Here is a 27,438-nt window from a genome sequence, read left to right on the forward strand (position 1 = left end):
AGTTGTCATTATATTTAAACGATAGACTACTGCCTGTCATTGAAGAAAGAAAAACTCATGCTACATGCAGGAACATGGATGAATTTCATAGGTCATGTTGAAAGAAAGAAACCAAGCACAAAGTATGTACTGTAGGATTCCATTTTTTCTGAAACTGAAATAGGCAAACCTAATATATGATAATGTCAGAATAGTGTTGACCTTACTGGCTGATACTGGCTAAGAGGAACCATGAAAAAGCTTTCAGGGTTATTGGGAAATGTTCTATGTCTTTATCTACAGGTGGTTATATGGTATTAAAACTTACTGAGTTGTGTAATATATGTACATTTTACTGAATATATCTTGTTATATCAGTGAAAAATAGATTTACAAATTTTATGAAGTATTGTCATCCACCTACAAAGGAAGAACGTGAGGCTTATAGATGTTAAGTGACAGGCTTATATAATCAGTAATTGGTGGACCTGGGAGTAAAAAGGCATCCAGGTTTTTGGATTGTAAGTCTAATGCTGACCTCAGATCACCATGCTGTTCTATGTGAAGGTAGGAATTGTGTTTGCAGTGTTTTTATGTCAATATAACATCCAGCACAGTTCCTATACTTATTAGGTAAATAATAACTTTACTGATTTGAAAAAATAGCAATCATGTATTTGATGAGAGTGCACATTAAAATTCTTAATCATTAATGTTTAACTTCAAATCCTAGGTCCTCTCATTTCTATTTAAGCTTTGTTTTTTGCCTCTTGATTTCTTAACAAATAACTTCTCTTAGACTCAGAAGTCTCATATATTTACTCCCAAGTTCTTACAGCAAAAGTATTATTAAGAACTAATTGGAGCTTATGTTTTTTTATTTTTTTATTAGACAGGGAAAGACATGTTTCTCTATTTAATCCTGGAGTTGTAGGTTATAGATTAATATAATAGCAAAATAAGATTTTTTGTTCTCTCTTTTCCAGAAGTTAACTTCCAGCAATCTGGCTTATGTTCTTGGACATACCTAGGACCTGTTCTAAATTACTTACATAGAATTCTAACAATGTATAAACAAAAAAAGGAGAATAATCATTAAACAGAATGCTAGAAGAAATAGGCTCATTAGATAGGAATCTTAAGAAGGAGCCTATATAAAAATTGGAGAAAATTGTGTTAGTGTCTTAACATGGTGTGGAATGAAGGGCCTCTTTGAAAGAGGTTTTTTCCCCTTTGATTTCTGGTTTGAAATTTGAGTTTTGATTTCACAGGAGTGGTGCTATAATACAGATAGTTCTCTCTCTCTTGCCTGATGTTTTATGCAGATTTGCCAGGCAGTAATCCAGTAGGTCAACTAAGGATGGAGACTCTGAGCCCATGTCACTAGGACATGTGTATTTCTGGAACATGCCAAAAACTTTGTAGAATTCTGTAATTCCACTTTTTTTTTTTTTCCTTAAGATTTTTATTTATTTGTTTGACAGAGACACGGGCAGAGAGGGAACACGGCAGAGCCGGTGGGAGAGGGAGAAGCAGGTTTCCCACAGAGCAGGGAGCCTGATGGCGGGGCTGGCTTCCAGGGCCTTGGGACCATGACCTGAGCTGAAGGCAGATGCTTAAGGACTGAGCCACCCAGATGCCCATGTAATTTCACTTTTTAGGTGCTCAGATCTTTTACTTAGTGTTGTTGTGGTGTAATCACATTTAAAGTTTTATTAACTGCTGAGTAGATAATGTGAATAATTAAAATTTATGTAAGGAATCACACAATGCAGTAGCTTCTATGTACCTACCAAAGAGTGTAAGATAAAGAACTGTACTCCTACCTCTGAAGACCCTTTATGAGATTTTCTGCATCCTGTTCCACTCTCAGAGTAAGACACTGTGCTGAACTTGGGGTTTATTGTTTCCTTGCCTCTCTTTACTTTTAGTACATATATTTGTGTCCCCAAATGGTATCCTATGTTGCTTACTCTGTGTCCTTTGAACTTACTTCTTCATTTAATTCTAGGGTCAGGAGATTCATCTGTTGTTCCATGTAGCTATAAGTCATGTTCGCATGTAGATTGTATCCATTATGGGAATATATAATAATTTATGTATCTGTTCTGATACTGGACTTTGGGTTATTTTCAGGTACTGGCTATTACAAGCAGTGCTGATAAGAACATTTACATAGAATAGTGATAATTAATATGGCTTAGAAAGGGGCAAATACTGGATTTTGGAGGAAATTAGGATAGAAAAAGGCCTATTTCTTCCCATTCCTAGAGGGAAATAGTGGAGAACTGGGCACAGTATAGATCACCCAGTGTTTGATCTGTGTATCTCCCAGCTGTTTTCTACATTTGGAATACTGGGAGCTAGTACAGTGTCATCTTCTTTTTGACCTTCAGGGCAGAGGTTGATGAGGCTGTGTAACCTTACTGACGTCTCTCTCTTTCAAAAGAGGCCAGTAAAAGAAGCCGTGAGACTTATTTTTTTACCCAGCCTGGAATCTGTCACTGAGTCCTTAAATTGAAGCATGACATTGTGCAGTGACGCGCTAATGGGGGAAGTACAGAGCAGAATCAAGGATGTCCTTTGGGAAGTTGACAGAGTCTGTTACAAATACAATGTCAACCTGCAGTGAGATGGAACTGAAGACTCACAGAGTAGGCACACTTTCGTGAGATGTGCGGCTTGCCACTAGGCACACCTGGCTTCTGGAGCAATGCAGAGCATTTATGAGCCTGTCAGAATGTTGAGTGGCAGGACAAGGGCAGCAGCAGCAAGCACTTGGAATGCCGCCAGTGCAAGAGATTTGAAATAATAATTCTCCCAGCACCGCTTTCCTGAACCGGATGCATGTGCAAAATGGACTACAGTGGAACTCGAAGTAACTGTCAAAAAGCAGGCCTGGGCGGGGAGAGCACAAGCTGAGGCTGCCGAAGAGGCATTTTGGGATTCTCCACCCTTCTGCCCTAAGCAGTGAGGCCTAGGGGGGCAAGCATGCAGCTGGAAGGGATGGGGTTGCTGTCAGGGAGCAGAAGCTTCAGGCCTGCAGTGTAGCTAGAAAGCAGGCCCACAGACAATGACAGAGCATTTGAATAGCAGGCACAGCTGCTAACAGAAGGGTAAACTTGACGTGTGTTCTGCGTGCTGGAGATTGTTGCTCTCATTTTATTGTCTTTGGACCTTACCGGTGGGTCTGATTCAGGAAAGTCATGTATGCCTGCCCAAATATATAAAAATAAAAGTAAAGTTCTGCTCTACTACTTTACACACCTTCATCAAAATGGAATAGAAGTTCAGTTGAAAAATAGTGGTTGAAGTGAAATAGTAGGATCAGAGCATGTACCATTTTTGTTTTTGTTTTTTTAAATCAGTCTCATCACATTTTTATTTTATTGGCAGATGCTTAAGAGACTAAACATGCACTAGAATTAATACCAAGATAATATCTTTATATTTGAAAATGCCTTGTAGCCATTGTACTATACACTCTTCTCCAGTTCCTTTTCTGTGATTTTTTTCACAAGATTGCTTATTCATCTTGGTCTCCTCCCAGGGCCTAGCAAGCTAGTGGCCATATACCTCCTGATAGATGGTCAGTAAATGTTTAGCTGGACTGAACTCCAAGAGCTCCAATGTTGGCGTGTAATAACCTAGTAGACATCCAGTTTTCACCAGCTTCCCTTACCCTTAGCCGTTTCATGTAGTGGTCTAATTCCAACAGGCTGAAGATCCTTTACTAGACCTGCAGCATGTCAGAGGTCTTTCACCTTTGTGGCCTTGAGTTTGCATCCTTCCTGGCTTTTCATTTTCTTTTCCTGTTTAGCTGGATTCTGAGTTACATACAGGTGTCACTTCTGCTATCAGGAAGAGAGACTCCATGATGAGTTAGATGAGTTAAAAGCATGGAGTTGGAAAGGGATAATAATAGGTATGACATATGGGTAAAAAAAGGACTATGTGTATGGGATCTGAAGGGCTACAGATATAAAGGCAGAACGGTAGAGAGAGTAAAAATAGGAAAACAGAGGCAGAGACAGTCCAAGGAAGAACAAAGATTAGGCCCAGAGCATATAGTGTCCCCCCACCCCCACCAAATACCCAAAGCGAGACCTGAAGTACTGTGCTCAGAAATCTCAGAATTTTGCTTTTAACATATTTCATATTACATGAAATAAAATGTACCACTTTGTGTACATTGTTACATTTATGTATTTATTGTGACTTTTAAAAAATTGAGTTATATTTGGCATACAACATTTTATTAGTTTCAGGTATACAGCATGATGATTCAGGGTTTTTATATATTGTGAAAACCACCACAAATCTAGTTAATATCCTTCACTATACGTAGTTCTCAAAGTTCTTAAATCACTTGCACATTCACATAGATAATTTGAATGATCCTGTGATTTTTTATTTTTGACACCATCAAAGCATGAAGAACATTTTCACACATAAATTCATTTGTATATAGCAAGATTTCATTGTTTAGCCCTACTGCTTACAATTTGTTGACTGAAATGTTGGATTTTCCAATACAGAAGCAGAGGAAATAATTTTGATTGTAAATAAATTAGTAAACTATGCAGATAGATGTATTTTGAATTCTTGTCCTTTCAGCTTTTAATGCTTTTGTAAAAACTGAAGTGTAATTGACATTTAATATTATTTTCAAAAGCTTTTTTTTTTTTAGTTAATTTTGGCCTAGGACAGTAATGAATAAGTAATTTGGCTTTCCATTATACTATATTAGATGGAAATAGTCTGTATTGCCCTCTATTGGTGATTAGTAGTTATTTTTGACAAAGTAATTGCTGTTATCCATATTTATATGTGTTTAAAAATTTTGTGAACTGGTATATTTTACAGAAGAGCACTTTTTTTTTTTTTTTGAAAAACACTTCTAAAAACTGACCTAATAGTTGTAGCCATGAATTGGCAAAAGGGGAACCTCTGACATTTGGGGCTTCTTGATTTAATAGTTCTGTTGACTAAAGTATTTGAAATACTTTTGCCTTTGATTAATTTTCATTTTAATTTTTTCTTGTCAGAGCTCCACCTCAGATAAGGCGTCCCAATCGAGAAGTAAGACCTCTGAGGAAAGAAATGCCGGGAGTAGGAGCCCGGGGACCTGTAGGCCGAGCACATCCTATATCCAAGGGTGAAAAACCCTCTGCAAGTAGAGACAAAGATTGTAGAGCAAGAGGAAGAGATGATAAGGCAAGACTTTCTTTGTTAACTCATTCCCTTGAAGCCCATGACTTTTGGTGCATATTATAATTTCTTTTGGCTTTTCAGAGTACCCCTGTTTTGACATGGAAGATATTTAATAATCTACGTGCCTCAAAAACCTAGGCAGTCTTTGCATTTTGAAGGCCATTCTGCAATGCTGATAACCTCAGAAGTACATTTAGAAAAACAAATGCACAGATCTTTAGTAAAATGGATCTTGGAAAGAAATATTCAAAATAGTTTTAAAACAAAATATATTTTAACAAGTATTCTAAATTAAAATGAGCAATAAATGAAAAATATTGTAGGGGAAATTCTTCCAAGGGTATAGATTTTTTTTTTCTCTTAATGAGAGAATTTTCCTTGGTTGGGGTTCACTGTGTACATTTACTTTATTTGGAAAATTGATAGGTGAATGAACATAGTGCTAGGTGGAAATTCTGTCCTGCCCTTAAAATGGACTTTAGATAATCTTACAGAGGAGGGAGCCAGCTGGGATGACCCGACCCATCTTTTAGCCTTAATTTTAGTGAAAAGACAAAATTAGATGTTTAGTGATAGCATTTCCCGTTTTCATTGTGACCATCATATATGAATGATGATAATTATTGAATTGCCACCAAGAAGTTTTAAATTTTCCTAGCCAGAGGTTCAGGATATGTCCTCATGTTGATGCCATGACATTTATAATGAAAATATAACAACACTAATAGCAAGTTGTTATCCAAAATTAGACACTATGTTTGAATATTTTTGCCCTGTATAATTCCAGTCATTAGATCAGGACTCTGCACAGACCACCTTCCTCGGCCTTGTGCATATTTAACCTGTGGTAGAATAAAAATGGTGTTTTATGAGTATTTCTATTCATGAGCTAGATTCAAAGGTAGATTCTACTTTTTTTTTTTTTGTAATTTGCCAGAGCTATTATACCATAAAGCAGTGAGTGATTCCATCTTTGATACTTGTTGGGATTCGTGAGGGGGCACTAATGAATGAATGAATGATTCCTGCTGGTGAAATTGAACTGGTTTTCTACCATTATCAAAACCCACCGAATAGATACTTAAAAATCTCTACCTTATGTGTCATCTTTGTTTCTTCCCTTGTTCTTCATTTTTGTCAGCTGACCTTGGTTTGCATTTTAAAGCATAAAGTAGGGGCTGAAGTTCAGCGCTTACTCTGCTGGTAGCTTTTACGTAAATTTTAGAACAGGGTGGGGAACTTTTAGTCTTTACCTTAATTTAACATAACACAATAGAATAATCTTGGTCATGGTTTATTGGATGCTTCCCTGCCAAGCACCATTCGGAGTGATTAGACGGTAATTTGGGAACAGTCCCATGAAGTAGGTAGTCATCTTATAAATGAAGAAACAGAGATAGAGAGCTGAAGTACCTGGCCCAAGGTCAGAGAGTAAGGGATGGAGCTTGAAATGGAATATGAGTTTGTGCCCAGATCTTTTCTCTCTTTATTTTAGGGTTTTTTTTTCATATTATGTAGTTAACCCTGCCAAACTAGATTAAAAATATGGATTGGATTAGAAAGGAGTCCCAGAACAATTAACTAAATGTTGAGTGATTCGTAAGCAAAGAACAAAGCAATGAGGCAGCATTTGTTGAATGTCACATTTTTCTGGAGATTGCAAATTGTCTCTTAAAAAGTTCCAAGTAATTTTCTAACTCTTATTCTTTCGTTGACATCTAAGTACTGAGAATGTCACTGGAAAGTTAGTCCTTTATTTGAGAAAAAAAACCAAAACAAAAAAAAACAAAACCAAGTCTGCAGTTGTTTGAAGATAAAAGATGTTTTCTGAGTCACTCTGGACACAAAAGGGACTACAATTTAGAAAAACAAACTCATGCAAAGTTTATTAGATTTTGAAAAGTGTACTTGGTTGAGTTATTATTGTTGTAAGCACTCAAATGCCCCTTAGAATACTAGTGTCCTTAAAATTCACTGAAGGCTGTGATAGGGTTTGAGGGGGTTTAGGTGAAACTGCTAGATATCCATGGCCTTTGAATAATAATTTGAAAATGAGAACCTTGTATTGGCAGGGTCCTTAGAGATATTGTAGTCCCCGTTGTGTTTTAAAAATTAGTTTTGTGTATTGCAACCACCTTAAAAAATAAAAAGAATAGACTAGAAAATTCAGAATGCTCTAGTGATAGTAAGGACACTTATTTTGAGAAAAAAAATACTGAGTTATATGAATATATATAAAAAACTAAATCATAATTATATTAGTATATAGTAGCTCATCCCAAGTGAATTTATTATATTGTGTCCTGGTCAAATGTTTGAAAATTGCTGCTGTATTCAAACCGCTTAACTTTATAGGTGTAAAAAAAAATTTAAGGACAGGAGAAATTACATATCTTGCCCAAGAGTCTCAGTATCTTTGGATTTTTAAATTTAGTGTTGCAAACTATGTGATGGGGCCACTAATAATAGCAGTAGCAGATGTTACTCGTTCTTGAGTACACTTAACCTGTACTAGCCCCGTTTTGAAGTCATGTATGTATATTGGCTTATTTAATTTCTATAAATTCCTGTGACCTCAACAGTATTTTCCCTGTTCTGCGTTTGAAGAAATTGAGGCACAGAGTCATACCTACAAGTAGGTGGGGGAACTAGGAGTTAAATTCTTTAACACCTGAGCTTTTAACCAGTATGCTATATAGTCTCTTATTTGAAAATGCTTACTATCTTATTTTAATGCATCATGAATACCTGTTTCTTGTAAGAGTTCCAGTTCATTTTCTGGGAGTGATTAAATCTTTTCTCCCCTCTTTTTTTTTTTAACTGTTGACAAGCTTCGGGTGGGTCCAAGCTTAAAAATAGTGTTTTTCAATAAGTAACAACCACTTCGTATAGTGATCTGTTGTTCAACTCTTACAGTTTTTCTCTCTCTGAGGTTCACAGAGTCATCAAAAAGCCAGTTTGTTACCTTATTTACTTAACACACCTTTATTATGTGCATACTTAGTGTTAGTCAGACTTGCTGGTACAGGGAACACAGACTTCAAAAAAATGTGATTCTAGCTTCATGTTGGTTATTTTCTTATTGATGAGAGGGAGTGAGATAAATCATTTGACTTTGACTGCTGTATTTTTCAGTCTTATTTGAATGTACCTGAGAAAATTTGATGTATTAGTATTTAACTATTTAAGCCTCTAGTCAGTATAGAAATACACATAGAAATAACAAATGTATTTTTTTATATTGAAAAAGGATGGTCTAAAAATAAAAAAAAATACTAGGTAGCAGAGGAAATGTTTCTGTGTTACCACCAAAAATAAATTTAATTCCTAAAACTGATTCTCAAGTATTTTTAAGACTATGACTTCATGGTTAATTAACTCTTAGCGAAATGAGCAGTGCTTCTATTACGGTCTCATGATTAAAGCTACATATGCTTTTAAGTAGAATTCAGATTAAAGGATGGTAAATTATATTAATAGAATTGATTTAAAGTTATTAAACTTAAAGGACTTCATTTCATTGAATTGCATGTAACAAATGGCTCTTATTGAATACTTTGCTTCTCATCACTGAGTTAAGTCTAGGGAGTCTGATGTGAAGAGATGTTGTAAACTGGATTGAGAACTGTTGATAAGTGATTATACAAATGAACAGTGACTTCAGAAAAATTTTTCTTTTTCTTATGAAGAAATGGATACTGTCTTATGGGGTCTATTTAATGAATAATGATCATCTAATTAGCAGTGTATTGTTAAATGTTCAATAACTAGTTTTCTGAAAAAATGTGTATATACACATTCACACATTTATTGTAAATCTGACTGACATAAAGGATGTGTAGCACATAATTTACAAATAATTAAATATATAGTACTCTTTACTGTAAATTCTGTAGAGTGAATGGACTCTCACAGGATGCCTTTGCTGACTTTTGCTCAGCTCTTTTTATCTGTAGCCAACCTATGGTGGTTGCAGTTAACAAATGAATAAAAATGTAGTTCTGACATGAATGTTGGTTGGTATTTTTTTTTTTTTCTGTTAATGAGTAAGATGAAAGTAAAACAGTAGAAATACATGTTGGTAGTTCACTCATTCACTGATTATTTGGGCAACTTTGATGAAGCAGTTAATAGTTTTCAAATAATGGAAAAATATTTCATTAATTTTTATGCTGTTTACAATGTAACAGCTGTAGAAATGGCATACTTTTAAGTTTCATTTGCATTATTAATGTTTTCCCCATTATTTTCTTAAGTCTAGGCCATTAGTAAAGTAATAAATCAAGCCCTGATTTGTACTATCAGCTGATTTCTGTGATACAAATATTTTTGTGACCCATTTCAAGCTATGAACGTCGTGATGTGGAGCTCAGAGTTCAGATGAGCTTGGATATCCCTGTGATTGTGGGCCAGTGTTTTTGTTTTTTGTTTTTAATTACTAATTAGTAATTCTGATGTTGGGTAGCTCACAACCTAACAAGAGCAATGATCCCTTTGTTAGAACTCATTGTTAGAAAATTATTTTGTTGATCTGAAATTTATATCTTTTGTTACTTTCAATTTGTCCTGGTTCTTTCTTTTGGACGAATATAGAGGAAATAGAGGTAAATAGGTCAGTTGGTCATGTGGCTCCATTAGATGTCTCTAGTGTCCCTGATCCTCCTCTATATGATGTGGTTTCTGAATTTTCATTGCCCTGGATATTCTTTTTGGGTGCAATTCATTTGTCACTTGAAATGCAAGACCGAGAGCTAGTAACTGACTGTCTTCTACTTAATCTGCCAATGTGAGAAGACATGCAGTAAAATGTAAAAACCATTATTTGCACTTTAGGCCAAATTGTGTCATTAATTGACTTTATATAATGCGTTAGTCACTAATTTTAGCCTCATTTTTTTTCACATAGTATTATTAGCCAATACTAATGAAAGATCATTAATAAACCTTTCTTGATAAGGGTAATTTAGATGTTAGTAAAAAGATGCTAAAATATTTGCTTTAATGAGGAAAAAGGTCTGTTAGACTTCATGCTAAATATCAAATTCTTGCTATGTTGACCTTTGTCAATTAATGTGAAAATCTAAGCAAAGACTTTTTTCCAAGATCATTTCAGTGTTACTGTAGCTATCATTATTATTATTACTAGAAACTGTTCAGGTAATAATCTGGGTGAGATTATCTTTATTGCTTGAAAACTAAGTCTCTTTTAGGTATTACAGTTAATCTAGCTCATTAACTGAAACCACAGTAACCTCTATTTGTTATCCCTATTCTAGTTTGAGTATTTGTTACAAAAGATAATGATCACCCATTTTATTGATTTCCCAATGTCACCAAATTACTTATTTTTAGTTTATCTAAATTTGTTTTTTAATAACCTCACCATTTTGACTTGGAAGAGTTCCTAGAATCTTTTTTGGAGTACTTAATTTATATTCAAATCTCAACTCTATCTTTGATAAACTTTGGATTCTAGGGAAGTCATTTGACTGGCTTACCCCACATTTCCTCTTCTGTGTATTGAAAGGCTTGACCTTGAGTACTGTAACACAGGTTTTTCTTTCTCTGCTTCTGCTTCTATTCCATCCTTTTTCCACATGGTAGGTAGAAGGGTCATTTAAAGATTTAAATCGGATCCTGTCATTCCCTATTTAACATATTTCAGATATTTTCCCAGTACATTTAGAATAAAATCCAGACTCCTCACTGTGGCCTATAGGGGCCAGGGTGAGCTGGCCTCTGCCTGTCTCTCCAGTCTGTTTTATTTGTTCAATTCTTAGCCACATGGACCACTCAGTTTTTTCATAGCATTTGACAGTTTATGATTATGTGTGTTTTTGTTTTGTTTACATGTTACTTGTTTCCCCTGCTAGACTAGATGCTCAGTGAGGGCAGATAGTGTATTTTCATTCACTGATAAAACCTAACACAATGAAATGTATTAGACAGATGCTCACATAATTATTCTTAAATCCTCTGGTTCTTACTACTTTGAGGTAAGTGTACAGCTTTTTCTTTCTCTTGGCAGTATTTATCATGTCTTCTCTACCACTTGGGAATTCATACTAAAATGGATGTCTGCTTATATTTTTAAACAATTTTTTAAGTCTCAAATTACAATGACTGTCCTATCATGACATGTTAATAAGTCCCAGATATATCAGTTGCTGTTGCATTCTTTAGTTGATTTACTTCTAGAAGCGTTTTAAAAATGATTACAGGGAATTGCCAGTGATTTGTTTGAATGTCACTTCGTAGCCTTGTCCTACCTGTGTTAGAAAGTGTGATTCTAGGCTGAGCTTATTTTAAATATTTATGTTTGTCATGTTAAGTATGCCACAAATATACTCTCTTTATAGTGTCAATATTGGTATCTATCATCTGAAATATAAGAATCTTTATGAAAATTTAGCTTAATATTGTCACCGTGCTACCCAGATACAGTAAATTATTTGTTTTTTGGGTCAAGTCACCAAGAGTACTGTTTGGTCATTTACCTAGTGGCTTAATGAACTCAAGCATTTGCCCAAGGGGAGCCATTTAGTCCCCTGTCAGCACTTATGATCAAGCTTATGCTTAATCTCAGATGAAGTGTGGTAGGAGAGGTTCATTCTGTTCTCTCTTCAGATTTAAGCTTAGGAAATTCACACATTTTTGGACCACTTTCCCTTTCATTTTTGTATTAGACAGTAACTATGGGGCTGAAACTCTAGAAGGGTATTTGGCTCTGTCCCCTGAAGTAGTTCCAGTGGTTGAACTATCTCTAGCAACTGAGCGCATTTCATTTAAAGCCCTTCAAAGCTGAATAAATCTTGGCAGAACCCCACAGAAACCAGAGCATGTAATTCTTTTTTAAAGCCACCATATTATTAAATAAAGAATTTGGGGTAAAGTATATTGCTTTAGTGGTCTTAATAATACTACTTAAAAAGGTCCTTTTACCATTATCATTATTGTGACTTTGTGATGTGGTCCAAGGACTTTACTGGGAGGAAATCCTGGGAGGTGCTAAGAGTAACAGGGAAAAAAGGCTTTGTAAGATGCAGATCAGAGTCCCAAGGCTTTCCTCATCTGTAGCCTCTTTCTTGGCTTTCATAATTTCATAGGATTCATAGTTTGTAAAGCTCTTAAGCTTTAAGCTGACTCAGGCGTGAGGTGGTCTGATGTTGTGCAAAGGGCATATGTTCGAGAAGTCAGAAAGAGCTGCATTAAAATCTCTACTCTGACTGACATTTAATAATTTTAAACTTGATTAGGGTATTTTACCTGAGTTCCAGTTCCTTATTTGTAAAAAAAATAAGGATAATAATACTTACCTTGTTGTGAGTATTAAATGAGATAACATATTTGTGATTTATTGCCATGTGGTAGGTTCTCAGTAAGTTAATGTTGTTTCTTCCTCTCCGTTAATATTCTATATATTCTTTGGTGGCACTGGAAATTCCCCACATCCACAAACTTAGAAGTATCTAGCAAGGATCATTTTAGTTTTACTTGAAACTGTACCCCCAAGGATGTAAATGTAAAGAAGTGTGTAATAAAGTTCATCTGTTTCTGATGAAATAAACAGATACGGCATTTGGATAATCACAAAACAGTGTATTAAAATAATGAAAAGTTACTTTGAAATTATTACATTTTAATATCTTGAAAGCTCAATGATGTTAATTAAAATTATCTTCTTATTAACTAGTACTTTTTTTATATCTGTCTCCAGGGAAGGAAGAATATGCAAGATGGTGCAAGTGATGGTGAAATTCCTAAATTTGATGGTGCTGGGTATGATAAGGATCTGGTGGAAGCTCTTGAGAGAGACATTGTATCCAGGAATCCTAGCATTCATTGGTAAGTCTTTTAAGTTCTTGAATTAAAGCAGCAGAGAAAACAAGTCTAATGTTAGTCTCTTCCATAATAAATGCATGTGTAGAATTGACAGGACAGTTCTTCTAACCAAGTCATTTTACATGTTAACTTGATGTTGACATAACTGACAAAGATTGTTAATTCAATAACATGTCCTAATTAGGGACGCCTGGGTGGCTCAGTGGGTTAAGTGTCTGTCTTCAGCTCAGGTCATGTCCTGGGATCGAGTCCTACATCGGGGCTCCTTGCCCAGCAGGGAGCCTGCTTCTCCCATTTACCAGCCTTTGCCGGCTCTGACTGCTGCTCTCCCTACTTGTGCTCTCTCTCTCTCTCTGATGAATAAAATCTTAAAAACAAACAAGCATGTCTAATTAATAACTACAGTATATTTTCACTGATCATTTTATGCAATATTAATTAAAATAGTGTTCTTAATATACTAATTTCATAAAAAATTATTTAAAAAAATTAGTATTGACCGTAAGTCAAGGTGTCCATGAATAAACATGAAACTTTGTTCTCTTGCAAAGGGATGACATAGCAGATCTGGAAGAAGCTAAGAAGTTGCTGAGGGAAGCTGTTGTTCTCCCTATGTGGATGCCTGACTTTTTCAAAGGGATTAGACGGCCATGGAAGGTGAGCATTTATTAAAATAAAATTGGTTTAAAGATGATGCTTGCATGATAATGAACGGCATCACTGTGGTTACTTTGTGTGTTTGTTAACCAAGTTGGTAAAGGTTGGAGGAGGTTTGTGTACCCTCTTAACACCTGGATTTGAATTTATAGTTGAGGTGAGTTACTTCTCAGAGGAGCAGAGTGTTGAAACTACAGTCTTTAGTTAAGTCACTGCCCTCAGGTTTGCTGGGCTAGGGATTAGCTTTAAAAATTTTCTAGATGTCTGTTTCTGCAAATAAGCAAGTTAAATAGTAGATAGTCTTATAGAATAAGTATTTTGATCAAATAAATACCTTTCTGAAAGTTGGCACATTTCTCACTAATTAATTTTTTTGATCACTTTTGTTTAGGCTTGGTATTATTCTTAGACCTGCCCTCTACTTTAGGGTAAAAAGCCTGCTCAGGGCTATTCCTAAATCCATTGTTTTTATTTTAGCATATTAAAATCCCCTTCTAACAATGGCTGCCTGGAACTTTTTTGGTCTCAGTCACAGGCAAAGGCTTCCTTTAGTCTGCTCAGTAGAGTTAAGTAAAACCCATGATCTTACTCTGCCCTTCTGAATTAGCTAGGAAGGTTTGTTTCTCTTCTCAGTATCTCTTCCTCTTTTGACATGCCTAAAAGTAAAGAGGAGGAGAGATTTTATATTAACACAAATAGCTTGGAATACTCATGGCATTTTGATTGTCTTCAATAACTTAAATACTTTTATAGACTGGTATAGATTTATCTAATTTTGGTAATATATTACCGTACATTTCCTCTGTATTATAACTTTAAAAACAATACTTAAAAGAGAGAAAAAAGTCTTAAAATAGCTATTTGTAGGAGTTTTAAGACAGCATGGTAGGTGTAACCCCCCCTATCATGATGAGCCCTGTAAGTCTTTACCAGGAAGGTGATTTGCACATGTAGAAAATCACGTTGGCCGCAGTAGCCAAGCTGAACAACAGGACTTGTACAAAGGCATTTGTTATTTGATTATGAAAAATGGGTGGATTTGTGAGGGATGTTTAAAAGGTAAATGATAACTTATGACTGAATGTTTATAGAGAAAGGGTGCGAGTTGTATGACTCTCAAATTCCAGTCTTGAATTGAAGGAGTATGCAATTACTTCTGACTACAGCGACCCCAAACTGAGCCAAAACTTACACATTGAAGGCACTTTTCTGTGGGACTACCCTCCTTTCAGATGCCACATGCAAACTTGGGCATCCCCAGGTCACCTTCACTTGTGGCCAGCTGGCTATAAATTTGGGGGCCCCCTTAGGTTTCATAATTTTCTGGAATGACTTACAGAACTTAAGAAAGCATTGTACTTAGAATAACAGGTTTAACGTAGCAAAAGGAGACAAATCAGAACTAGCCCCAGGAAGAAATGCATAGGGTAAGATCTGCAAGGAGGCTGAAAGTGAAGCTTCTGTTTTCTGCCCATAGAATTAGGATGCTGTGGGTGTGTGACAGTACATAGAATAGTGCTAACAGGGAAGCTCACTCCAGCTCCAGTGTTCAGGGCTTTTATTGAGGTTTCACCACATAGTCATGACTGATTGAATCACTGCCCATGTGTCTCAGTCTCCAGTCTCCCTTCTTTCTCTAGGTCTAGTTAGTTGATCTTGTACAGCTCAAGGTCCCTCTAATCCCATGGTTGGTTTTTCTGGGAAGGCCAGCTACCATCTTGAATCATCTCATTAGCATTAACTATACAGGGGCCCACCATGAGTACCTCAGCGTAAAATTCATGGTTCACGTGAACAACAGAGCACTCCTGTCACTTTGAAAATTCCAAGGATTTATAATCTACCTCCCAGGAACTGGGGGAAAAGAACAGCCAAATTCTTTATTTTACAGTACTGTGAACTGTGAACTGATACTGGAAATTGAGAAGATGAGCAGGTTTAAATAGAAACAAAATATGTTTAGATAAATACTCAGCAATAATTGGAAGTAGAGTTCTGGAGCTTAGGATAGAATTTGAATTTAAATTAAAATAATAATATGGGTGTAGATGAGATTGTTCAAGGAGGTCCATAAAGGAAAAAGAGCAAGAAGCTTGGTTGCTTTGAGAATATAGAGGCAGGGAAGGAGGAAAGCTGAAAGGCACTGGAAGAGAGTCCAGTAGGAGGAGTGTCAGGGAAGAACAGTCTTCTAGAACTAATAGAGGGTGAAGACTTTCAGGAAGAAGGGAATGAACCTCAGGTATCAGCACCATCAGAGGTCAGGGAGAAGGACAGAAGATAAAAGTTGAAAACTGACCATTGGATTAGTAAATTAGGTCATTTTAGTGAATTAGTGGAGACAGAAGTCAGATTGTAGCTCATAAAGAAAAAATAGTGAGCATGAACAATTTAAGAAGATTGGCTGAGGAGGGAAGAAGTAGATAGTAGCTAAAGGGTTTGTAAGGTCAAGCAAAGGATTTTTTCTTTTTTAAACAGGACAGATTTAAGTATGTTTATATACTGAGGGAAGGAGCCAGTAGAGAAGTAGATACAGGAAATAGAGGAGATGTTGGAAATTAACTCTTACTGGAGGTGGCCACATGAAAGACATTACAGAAACTGAGAGGGCATTCAAAAGGGACATTAGAGAAATAATGAATTTTGCTATAGCTGTGCTTATACCATTAGTTGTTTGTACAGTTTTCAAATATCCATCTCATGCACAGCTACAAATTCCTTGGAAAGCAAAAAATTTTTTATGTAAGTAGTGTTTCAAATCCTCTTTCTAGGTGTCAGAATTCTATAACTAGTGTTAACTTTAAGAATAAATCTGTTGGTTATTTTATCACCAAAAAATGGGTTTATTTAGGAATAGCAGAGAATTGCAATTTGGGACACAGGCTATGGCAGAATCACACGTAAGTTTGGAGAGCAAAGGAGAAGATTTTTATAGAGGAAAGGGGAAATTAGGAGGGATGAAATAAAAGAAAAAATCTATTGGAGTAAAGTCTGAGGTTACAGTATAGTGGTTTTTCATTGGCTGGGTTTTGACACTCTCCCATTGGTTTTGACACTCTCTCATTGTTGCCACAGGGAGGAGAAAAACCTTTCTTCCTCAGGCCTGGCTGGTAAAGTATCTAATGTAGTGTATGTAGACTTGTAAGGCTGGTCTCATCCAGTAGGGTTTGCAATTGACTAAGAGTTGTAGGACACAAGAGCTCCCCCTTCTGGCCTTGCAGCTCTATTTTAAAGGCGTTTTCCTTTAATTTTCACAATAGGAAAGGGTTTGGACAGTTTCTGAATTTGGAAACTTTATGTGTGCATAGTTTTCAAAATTTAAATCCCCAGGAGCTTATTAAATTAAATTAATAAATGGGACAGAATTCTTTTAAAGATCACCAACCAATATACAAAAGAAATGTAGTGTTAACTATGTATTTGAATTTCCATTGGAAGAAGAAAATACTGAGTATTGAATATCCAGTAGCCTTCAACACCAGAGGACTGGTGTTCTTGAATAACTTTTACTCCTTATTGATTTATTTTTACAGAAGAATTTTGTATGTTGCCAAAGGTAAGAGGTAACTAAGATTTAGTTTTTAGTTTGTGTTTAGTAGTTCTTTCATCAGTAACTATTTTATATGAACTGTTAATTGTCTAGCACATTAAGCTGATAAAATGCTAGCTGAATTGATTATGCTTGAATTGCCACTGGATTTTAGTTACCTTATTAACTAATAGGTGGATCTCTCCTTTTTTTTTTTTTAAAGATTTTATTTATTTATTTATTTTGTCAGAGAGAGAAAAAGCACGCATGTGAGCGCACAAGCAGGCAGGGGGGAGAGAGAAGCAGGCTCCCTGCTGAGCAAGGAGCCCTTTGTGGGACTCGATCCCAGGACCCTGGGGTCATGACCTGAGTGGAAGGCAGCATTTTAACCAACTGAGCCACCCAGGTGTCCCAGATCTCTACTTTTTGATTAAAACTGTGTATTATGTGTTGTAGAAGGCAGGTTTTGTCCCTTAGAAGGTCAAGGAATATGTGGTAGAAAATATCTTATTTTCGTTATGTTTAAACAGAGTAGTCACTGTTAAGCCATGCTCAAGTCTACACATACTTATGTTCTTCCAACTTTAAGAAAATTGGGTAGGTTCTTTCTCAGTGTATCAGAAGATTTCTTATTGCCTGGCTCTTTTGTTAGCCCACCTCTAAGTGCCTCTGATTTGAGATATTTTGTGAAATCAGTCATTTTTTAAATCTATGAAATGATACTTATGTCAAATACACTGTGATTTTACTGTGACAGTTGAGTTAATCTTTTGATGGGAAAATTTTTATGTACATCAATAGCTGATGATACCTTATAAGAATGCTTTTTAATCTGCTAAAACATTTAATACATCTTTTGAAATTTCAGGGTGTACTGATGGTTGGACCCCCAGGCACCGGTAAGACTATGCTAGCTAAAGCTGTTGCCACTGAATGTGGCACAACATTCTTCAATGTTTCCTCTTCTACACTGACATCTAAATATAGAGGTGAATCTGAGAAGTTAGTCCGTCTGTTGTTTGAAATGGTGAGTGACGATATATTCAGATTTCAAAGAACTGATTGTGTAGGCAAATGGTACCCCTTTTACATCCATTCGTCTAGGGAGTCTGTTTTTAAAGATTTTTATTTATTTATTTGACAGAGAGAGATCACAGGTAGGCAGAGAGGCAGGCAGAGGGTGGGTGGGGAGAGCAGGCTCCCTGCTGAGCAGGAAGCCCAATGCGGGGCATGATCCCAGGACCCTGAGACCATGACCTGAGCTGAAGGCAGAGGCTTAACCCAGTGAGCCACCCAGGCGCCCCAGGGTGCCCTGTTTTTAAAAGGGCAAATGGAGATGTAGTTGAATAGTTCCATCTTGACACATGAGTAAGGTATGGAGTGGTGGGTTTTGTGGAGTAGTTGATGTGTTTTCAGTGTATCTTTCTCTTTGAGGTACGAGAAAGCCCTTTGGCATCCTATCCAGAAAGGGTAGAAGACACTTTAGAAATATGTGTGGTTTGATTTTTCTGGATTTCTTTTTCTTTCTTTCTTTTTTTTTTTTTAAAGATTTTATTTATTTATTTGACAGAGAGAGACACAGTGAGAGAGGAAACATACGCAGGGGGAGTGGGAGAGGGTGAAGCAGGCTTCCCACTGAGCAGGGAGCCTGGTGCAGGGCTTGATCCCAGGACCCTGGGATCATGACCTGAGCCTAAGGCAGAAGCTTAACAATTGAGCCACCCAGGCTTCCTGATATTTCTGGATTTCTAATGAGCTGGTTGAGCAGGGTGTATTTTAGTATTTAATTTAAAAGTCAGAAGTTTATCTGTCATAAAAGTTTGTTCTTTTTTCGGAAGGGACTTGCAGTAGTTATTTAAGAATATATATTTGAAGATGGAGATTGATAATTTATCTTTAAGAAGATTTATATTACGGAGATTTTCAAACACAAAAGTTAGTACAAAAATAGTACTATGAATCCCCATGTGTCTGTCTCCCATCTTCACCAACCATCTAACTTTTATTCTTCGAAATTTCCATTTTCTGATATAAACGATTTAATCTTTGTCAGTAGTCAAACGGTGGCAATAAAGCAGTAAGAAATTTCTGCTCTTTTTTTAAAGCATTGTTTTAGGAGGAGGAAATGGCATTAAAAATTCAGATTATTTTATGAGTTCATTGAATGGTTGCTTTAAAATGTTTTTTACAAAGGCTAGATTTTATGCGCCGACCACGATCTTCATCGATGAGATAGATTCTATCTGTAGTCGAAGAGGAACCTCTGATGAACATGAGGCAAGTCGCAGAGTCAAGTCTGAACTACTCATTCAGATGGATGGTAATTGATATTTAATTACTGTCCCCAAACTGTTACATTTCCTTTGTGAATTTTGGGTCAATTCATACTGTGGAAATTCTCAGTGAGTGGACTGGAAGGCAGCCTGAATTTATTTGTAATCATTTGTTCTCCACCTGCTTGTTCAGTTTGCTCATGCACTCAGATAGCATTTACTGCAAATGTGTTATGAATCACATGCCATTTCAGGTTCCGAGGTTACAAAGAAAAGGAATGTCATGGCCGGTAAGGATCTTACTAGGACTGCAGAGGTTTCAGAGATGTGGTCCAGGGCCCCAGGGGTCTTTACGGTCCTTTTAAAAGGTTTGTGAAGGCTAAACCATTTTCATGATAAAATCAAGACATTATTTGCCCTTTTTCACTCTCAGTGTCTCACGAGAATACAGTGGAGTGTTTCAGAGGCTGGAAGACATTTGGGTTGTCATAATAGATGGAAAGCAGCAGCAGATAGGAGAATCCAGCTGTTCTCTGTTGAGTCAGACATTAGGAGATTTACAAATGTAAGAAGATGCCATTCTTCTTACTAAATTTGTTTTTTTGGATTTGAAAACCGTTATTTTTCATAAAATGTTATTTATATTAAATTAACAAAGAATAGATTTGTTACTTTAAAATGGATTAATACATTTAAAAATTCTCAGTTTTAATTTCTAATGGTAAATATTGATAGATGAATTATTCCACACACACAGAAGCTCTTTGGAGCTCAGTAATTTTTTTTTAAGAGTACAAACAGATCCTGAAGCCAAAAAGTAGAACCACTGATCTAGTTGGGAAGCAGGCAACTTAACAATAATGCATTTTAAAATTGTGTGGTAGAACTAATCTAGGTGTGGTGAAAACACGGGAGGAGACGTACCACCCAGATTAAGGGAGTCATGGAAGGAAACAGCCGAGTTGGGCTTCGAAACTTTGGCAGACGTTATTCAGACAAAGAAACGGCAATGAAGGAAGAGAGTGGTGGGTCAGAATTGCCTTTAGAGGTTTATTACTCTGGTAGTTGTGTGGCAAATGTAAAATGTGTTAAAAAAAAAAAAAATCCAGAATGTGTTGTTTGGAAATAGCTATGGTTCTACAGCAACTGTGGATACTTACTGAATACTTACCATGTGTGTTGTATACATTGCCAGGCACTGTAGGCATGTGTGAAACAGAGTAATAGGAGTCCTTGCCCTCCATGAGTTTATCATGTTAGTTTATGCTAAAGTATGAGAGAAAAAAGTGACTATGTTATACTTTGGGGGAGGGATCTAGAGGAGAAACACATTAGATGTTTCAAAAATATCACTGACTATAAATTTAGCTGAATTTCATCCAGGGGTGTTTGTGACTGTTGATTATTAATTGGATAGCTTGATTTTTTGTGATAATGACTGAAACAGGAGTGTGGTAATAATTTGTTAAGGAAATACAGTATTGAACTGGATTGCTTTAAATTCATTACCTCGTTAAGCCAGGCCACAACTAGAAACTCTTAGCAATAAAGTTTTTGAGTTTTTTATGTGTTTGTTGTTGTTCTTGTTGTTACTGCACATTTCTGGAGTTCCCATTGTGTAACCTGAAACTTTTTATTCTAAAACTTTAATTCTGAAAAAGTAGACTCAAGGTATTTGTGTTTGATTTGGTATAAAAAGAAAAGATATTTTCAGTAGTGACTGATTATTAGGTTCTTTCTCAGATTTTTGTTTATTTTTTCCAAGTCACTTAGAAGTATGAAGGGTAAAATTATTGCAGTATGTCCTGCCATATTATGATTGTATGCTAGTACATTAGCAAATGTGAACCTTCTTCTGTTCTTCCTTCTTGAGAAAATAAATTAGACTAACAACTAAAATAAAAATTTTTTGAGGGACTTCATGATTTGGAAAAGGAATAAAACAGCATGATCTCCCATGCCTTTTTTTTTTTCAGAGCAACTATACACTTATTTTCTTACAGGAAAAAAGAAGGTTTTTCTTACTGGATTAGACTCCCGTAATAGATTATATGAATTCTATTACCTCCTTGTTTATAGTCATTTGTTGATGTGTCTGGTTCTGCCACCATACAGAGGTCAGAAGGACTGCATTATTTTCATCATTGAGCATATGACAAAGCCTCTGGCAGATGTTTAAAAATGTTGAATGAGAGAATAAAGGACTGTAAAAAAAAAAAATGCCTTCTTTCCCCTTTATTGTGTATAGGAGTTGGAGGAGCTTTAGAGAATGATGATCCTTCCAAAATGGTTATGGTATTGGCTGCTACTAATTTCCCATGGGACATTGATGAAGCTCTGAGAAGGAGACTAGAAAAAAGGATATATATACCTCTCCCAACAGGTATGATGCCTTCCTTTTACTATATCTATATGTTGGGTTTTTTCTTTTACTTCCTGTTACCTTTTTCTGTTTCTGTAAGTTTTTAATCCTTTGGCATTCTTAAATCCTTTTAATTAAATTTAATTAAATTCTTTTAATCCTTTGGCATGCTTAAAGTTTATGGCATCACAAAACAATTTGTAGTAGATCAGAAGAGAGGCCACAGTAGTACTCCACTGAAGTTCCTTACATTTCAGAGCAGTTCTTCCATTCAGAGCAGTATTCATGTTAATAAGTTTGATAGGATGTCCAAAGTTTTACTTTTATATTTAAAGTCCTCATTAAATTTTTTTTTTTTTGAATCAGAAAGTGAATACAAGCCTTGGGGGAAGTGGCAGGCTGAGGGAGAAGCAGGCTTCCTGCTGAGCAAGGAGCCCGATGTGAGACTTGATCCCAGGACCTTAGGATCATGACCTGAGCTGAGGGCAGCCGCTTAACTGGCTGAACCACCCAGGGGTCCCATAAAGTCCTCATTGAATCTTAAGTGACTAAAAATAAAGATCTCTTGGGATTTTCTTAAAAATACACTGCTTTGAAAAATATAACTTCATCCTATCGATGATTTGAACTTTTCATAAGTGACTACTTTTCTTTTCATATTGAAATAAAATATACATGGAATTGAATGGATAACCATTAAGTGTGTAATTTGGTGAGTTTTGACAAGTGAATATCCCTGTTTAATCAATACCTTACTCAAGATGTAAGATATTCTGACCCAAGGAAGTTTCTATGTGCATCCTACCAGTTAATTCAAACCCTCAATAAGTATTACCTTTCCTGATTTTTATCACATAGATTAGTTTTACCTATTATTAAATTTCATATAAATGGAATCATAACATTTGTACTCTCGTGTGTCTGTTACTTTCACTCAACATAATGTTTTGAGACTCATCCATATGGTTACATGATTGGTAGTTTATTCTTGATAGGATTATGTTACAATTTATTTCTTTTTTGATGTACATTGGAGTTATTTCTAGTTTGGGGCTATTATGAATGAAGCTATAAATATTCTTGTACAAATCTTTTTATGGATGAATGTTTTCTATTCTTTTGGGCAATATGGCTAAGAATAGAATGAGTGGGTCCTTGGGTACCCAAAGTGTTTTCCTAAATGGTTGTACCATTTTACACTTTCACCATAAACAAATGAGAATTCCAGTATTTTCATATCTTTGCCAACACTTGGTATAGTCAATACTACTAAGTCTGAAATACTATCTCATTATGTCTTTAAATTGCATTTTGCTGGTGACTGATGGTGTGGAGTGCCTTTTTGTGTACCTCTTGGTCATTGGTATATCTTTTGTGCAATGTCTTTTCAGGTCCTTTGCTCAGTTTTCAATTAATTTATTTGTTGTTTTATTAATGCTGTATAATTCTTCATCAGGTACATGCATTGTGAATATTTTCCTCCAGTTTGGTTTGCCTTTCAATTTTCTTTATGAAGTCTATTGATAAGCAAAAGTTTTAATTTTGGTGATGTTCTCTTGTCAAGTTTTTCTTTTATGTATAGCACTTCTAGTGTCTTAGGAAATCTTTGCTTACCCCAAAGGGCAAAGGTTTTCTCTTGTTTTTCTTGTAGAACCTATAGTTAAATCTATGATCCATCTTGAAGTAATTTTGTGTATGTAGTATCAGAGATTGAACTTCATTTTTTTCCATATATATATATACACACATACACGTGTATATATATATATAGAGAGAGAGGGAGAGTTGTTCGAGCACTACTTGTTAAAAGGAGTTTTCTTTTTCCATTGAGTTATTTTGGCACCTTTGTTGAAAATTATTTTGCTGTGTATGTGTGTGTTCTATTTCTCAGTTCTCTGTTCTGTTCCATTGATTTTAAAAAAGTATAGGGCTATCTAATCAGGTTATCTATTTTTTCTTCCTCTTTTTTTTTTCCCCTCAAGATTTTTCATTTGTTTATTTGGCAGAGAGAGACAGTGAGAGAGGGAACACTAGCAGGTGGAGTGGGGGGTGGGAGAGGGAGAAGCAGGCTTCCCACTGAGCAGGGACCTGATGCAGGGCTCGATCCCAGAACCCTGGGGTCATGACCTGAGCCTAAGGCAGATGCTTAACGACTGAGCCGCCCAAGGCACCCCTATTTTTTCTTTTCTTTTCTTTTTTTTTTAAGATTTATTTATTTGATTTAGAGAGAGAGAGACAGACAGAGCAGGGGTAGGAGGGGCAGAGGGAGACAGAAACTCCAAGTGGACTCCCTGCTGAGTGCAGAGCCTGATGTGTAGCTCAGCTTCATGACCCTGAGATCAGGACCTGAGCCAAAACCAAGAGTTGGGCACTTAACCAACTGCACTGTCCAGGTGCCACTCTGTTTTTCCTTAAGTAAGCTTTGTCTTTCAAAGAATTTGTCCATTTCTTCTAAGTTTCAAATTGGGATTTGACCTAATAGAAACATACAAGCGGACTAAAGGGTTTATGTGAGGCTGTTGATTTCCTGTCTGGTTCTGGAGCCTGAAGTCCATAGTGAGGGCAATCAGGAAGAAAGATGAAGTGGTGGAAACAAGGACAAATTATTTAACCTGTGGGGATGAGCTGGAACCCCATGAAGATAGACTGGAACTCATATTGGGCTTCTGAGACTCCCAACTTTGAGGATTGAGGTGTCTGATTATAACAGCATTAAATATACACATGGCTAAGGAGTCAAAAAAGTTGAAGGAGGAAATCTGGCAGAACCTTCTCCATACTGGCAGTCTAAGCCAGAAGATAAGTGACAGTATGCTTGAGCTGCAAATGCACTTCATGTGCTGAACTTTCTGAGTTGATTAATTTCTGCTGTTCAAATTTCACCCATAATGACATGTGGTCCACACTGAACCTGAGCTATGCAATGTGAATGCTGGGAAGTGAAATTACAGCTTAAGTTGACATACTTCAAATCTACATACTTTATTTTCTTCTTCTCTATAGAATCTACAGTAAAGCCTCTGTTTTCATTCCTAAAATTGGTCATTTGTATTTTATCTCTATTATTCTTGATCATCTTCCTAGAGATTTGTCAATATTATTAATCTTTTCAAAAACCCAGTTTTTTGCTTTGTAATTTTTCTGTTGCCTATTTCTTTCTTTTTTTTTTTTTAAGATTTTATTTATTATTTGACAGAGCAAGAGAGCACAAGCTGGGGTAGTAGTAGAAGGCAAGGGAGAAACAGGCTCTCCTCTGAGCAGGGAGCCCCATGTGGGGTTTAATCCCAGGACCCTGGGATCATGACCTGAGCTGAAGGCAGATGCTTAAACATCTGAGCCTCTCAGGTGCCCCATCTGTTGCCTATTTCATTGACATTTTTTTCTCTTATTTTTATTATTTCTCTGTTATACTTTGAGTATAATCTTTCCTTTTTCTGAAGTTAGAAGCTTATACTATTGATTTTAAAGCTTTCTTCTTCTTTTTTAAATATAAACATCTAAAGCTGTAAGTTTCTCTTTATGCACTGCTTTGGCTTTATCCCATAGATTTTGCTATAGCATATTTTCTTTACTATTCAATTAGAAATCTAATTTTCCTTTTTTAAATTTCTTTTTTTTTTTTTTAAAGATTTTATTTATTTATTTGACAGAGAGAAATCACAAGTAGATGGAGAGGCAGGCAGAGAGAGAGAGAGGGAAGCAGGCTCCCTGCTGAGCAGAGAGCCCGATGCGGGCCTTGATCCCAGGACCCTGAGATCATGACCTGAGCCGAAGGCAGCGGCTTAACCCACTGAGCCACCCAGGCGCCCCTTTTTTAAATTTCTAACTTAATTCCATTCTAGTCAGGTTCTACTCTGTAGAATGTCAGTTTTTAAATTTTATTGAATTGATTATTCAGCATATAGTCTTTTTTGGTGCATGTTTATTCTGTACTTGTTGATTATAATATTCTATAGTTGTTGGTCAGATCAAGTTCGTGTGATAGTATTCAAATCTTTCAGATTTTTACTTATTTTTTTTTCTGTTCTTTTTTTTAACCAATTACAGAGAGTGGGTTGTTAAACTCTTCAGGTATTATTGTGAATTTGTTTATTGTTTGCTTTAATTCTGTCAGTGTTTGCTTTATGCATTTTGAAGTTCATTAGGTACATAAAGTTACTGGTATATCTTCTTTGTCCTTCTACCATTATGAAATGTCTTTATCTCTGGTTAGACTCTTTGACTTGATGTTTACTTTTGATGTTACCATAGCCTCACCATCTTTCTTTTGCTTATCGTTTGCTTTATATATCTGCTTTCTTCCTTGAGTTTTCACCCTGTCCTTAAATTTGCAGTGCAGTTCTTGTAGATAGCATATAATTGGGTCTGGCTATTTATCCGTTTATTTCTTCTTTTTAATTGGCATATTTAGTCCATTTAAATACAATGTAATCATTGATATGGGGGTGTTTAAATGTGCCATCTTGTTATTTTCCCTTTTGTTTCTCTGTACCTCTTTTCCTAATTTCTTTTGATAATTCACTATTTTTTAGTATCCACTTTAGTATCCACTTTAATTCCTTTAATGAATTTTTACCCATACCTTTTTTTTTTTAACAGTTGATCTAGGAATTAACAGTATGCATCTGTAACTTTTCACAGTTGACTTAAAGTATACTATTTCATGTAAAATATAAGAACTGTTTGCCACCTCTCACCAAGCCTTTGTGCTATTTTGTCATGTGTTTTATACCTACATTCATATAGATCCCACAATATAATGAGATTTAAATTGTCAGTTTAAACTTCAACCAAGAGGGCACAAAAAAGTAGTGTTTTCTGTTTGCCTACATATTTAATACCCGCACCGCTCTGTTTTTCTATCTTAAGGTCCAGATTTCCATCTGGGTTCATCTCCCATTTTTCTAGAAGAGTTCCTTTAATATTTCTTCTAGTTAAGATCTGCCAGCATCAAGTTCAGTTTTTGTTACATGAAGCGTCTTTCTTTCACCCTTTTTTCTGAAGGATATTTTTAATAAATCCAGGTTAGAAAAAGTTTTTTGTTTCGTTTTTTCTTTCATTACTTATAAAGATGTCACTTTGTCATCTGGCCTCCACTGGTTTCTGATGAGAGGTCCACTGTCATTCACACCATTGTATGTAATGTATCTCTTCCTTTCTAGCTATTGTTTTTTAAAATCAACTTCATTGAAAAATGATTTATCTATAGTAAGCTTTATCCACTTAAAATTTGCTGATTTTGACATACAAGCCATGAAACCATACCACAGTCAGAATGCAGGATATATCTTTCATCCTGAAATGATTTCTTGTGTCCCTTTGCAGCCCATTCTTCTTTGGGACTGTTATAAATCTGCTGTCAACATTCATGTTCAATTCTTTGTGTGAACATATGTTTTCAGTTCTCCTGGATAAATACCTAGGAGTCAGATAACTGGGTCATGTAGTAGTATATGTTTATAGAAAGTAGGTTGGAATTTTCTTGAGTGGTTGTCCTCTCCGGGGTTTTTGTTTGTTTGTTTGTTTTGTTTTTGTTTTAGGCAAGGAGGGGCAGAAGGAGAAAGAGAGAGAATCTTAAGCACACT

The 27,438-nt window shown here is 35.9% G+C and overlaps 1 protein-coding gene across 6 annotated transcripts in view; it reads left to right on the forward strand.

The window, feature by feature from the left end:
- The window catches only part of KATNAL1 (katanin catalytic subunit A1 like 1), a 77,776-nt gene that overhangs the window by 38,346 nt on the left and 11,992 nt on the right, over positions 1–27,438 (forward strand). For all 6 annotated transcript variants that reach the window (XM_032314748.1, XM_032314750.1, XM_032314751.1 and 3 more), the window contains exons 4-9: positions 5,028–5,196; positions 12,911–13,038; positions 13,587–13,692; positions 18,087–18,245; positions 19,412–19,538; positions 21,740–21,874. In XM_032314748.1, the coding sequence (XP_032170639.1) occupies positions 5,028–5,196; positions 12,911–13,038; positions 13,587–13,692; positions 18,087–18,245; positions 19,412–19,538; positions 21,740–21,874 (824 nt within the window). The remainder of the gene's footprint in view (positions 1–5,027; positions 5,197–12,910; positions 13,039–13,586; positions 13,693–18,086; positions 18,246–19,411; positions 19,539–21,739; positions 21,875–27,438) is intronic.

This window comes from Mustela erminea, chromosome 15 (assembly GCF_009829155.1).
Source record: "Mustela erminea isolate mMusErm1 chromosome 15, mMusErm1.Pri, whole genome shotgun sequence".
NCBI lineage: Eukaryota > Metazoa > Chordata > Mammalia > Carnivora > Mustelidae > Mustela > Mustela erminea.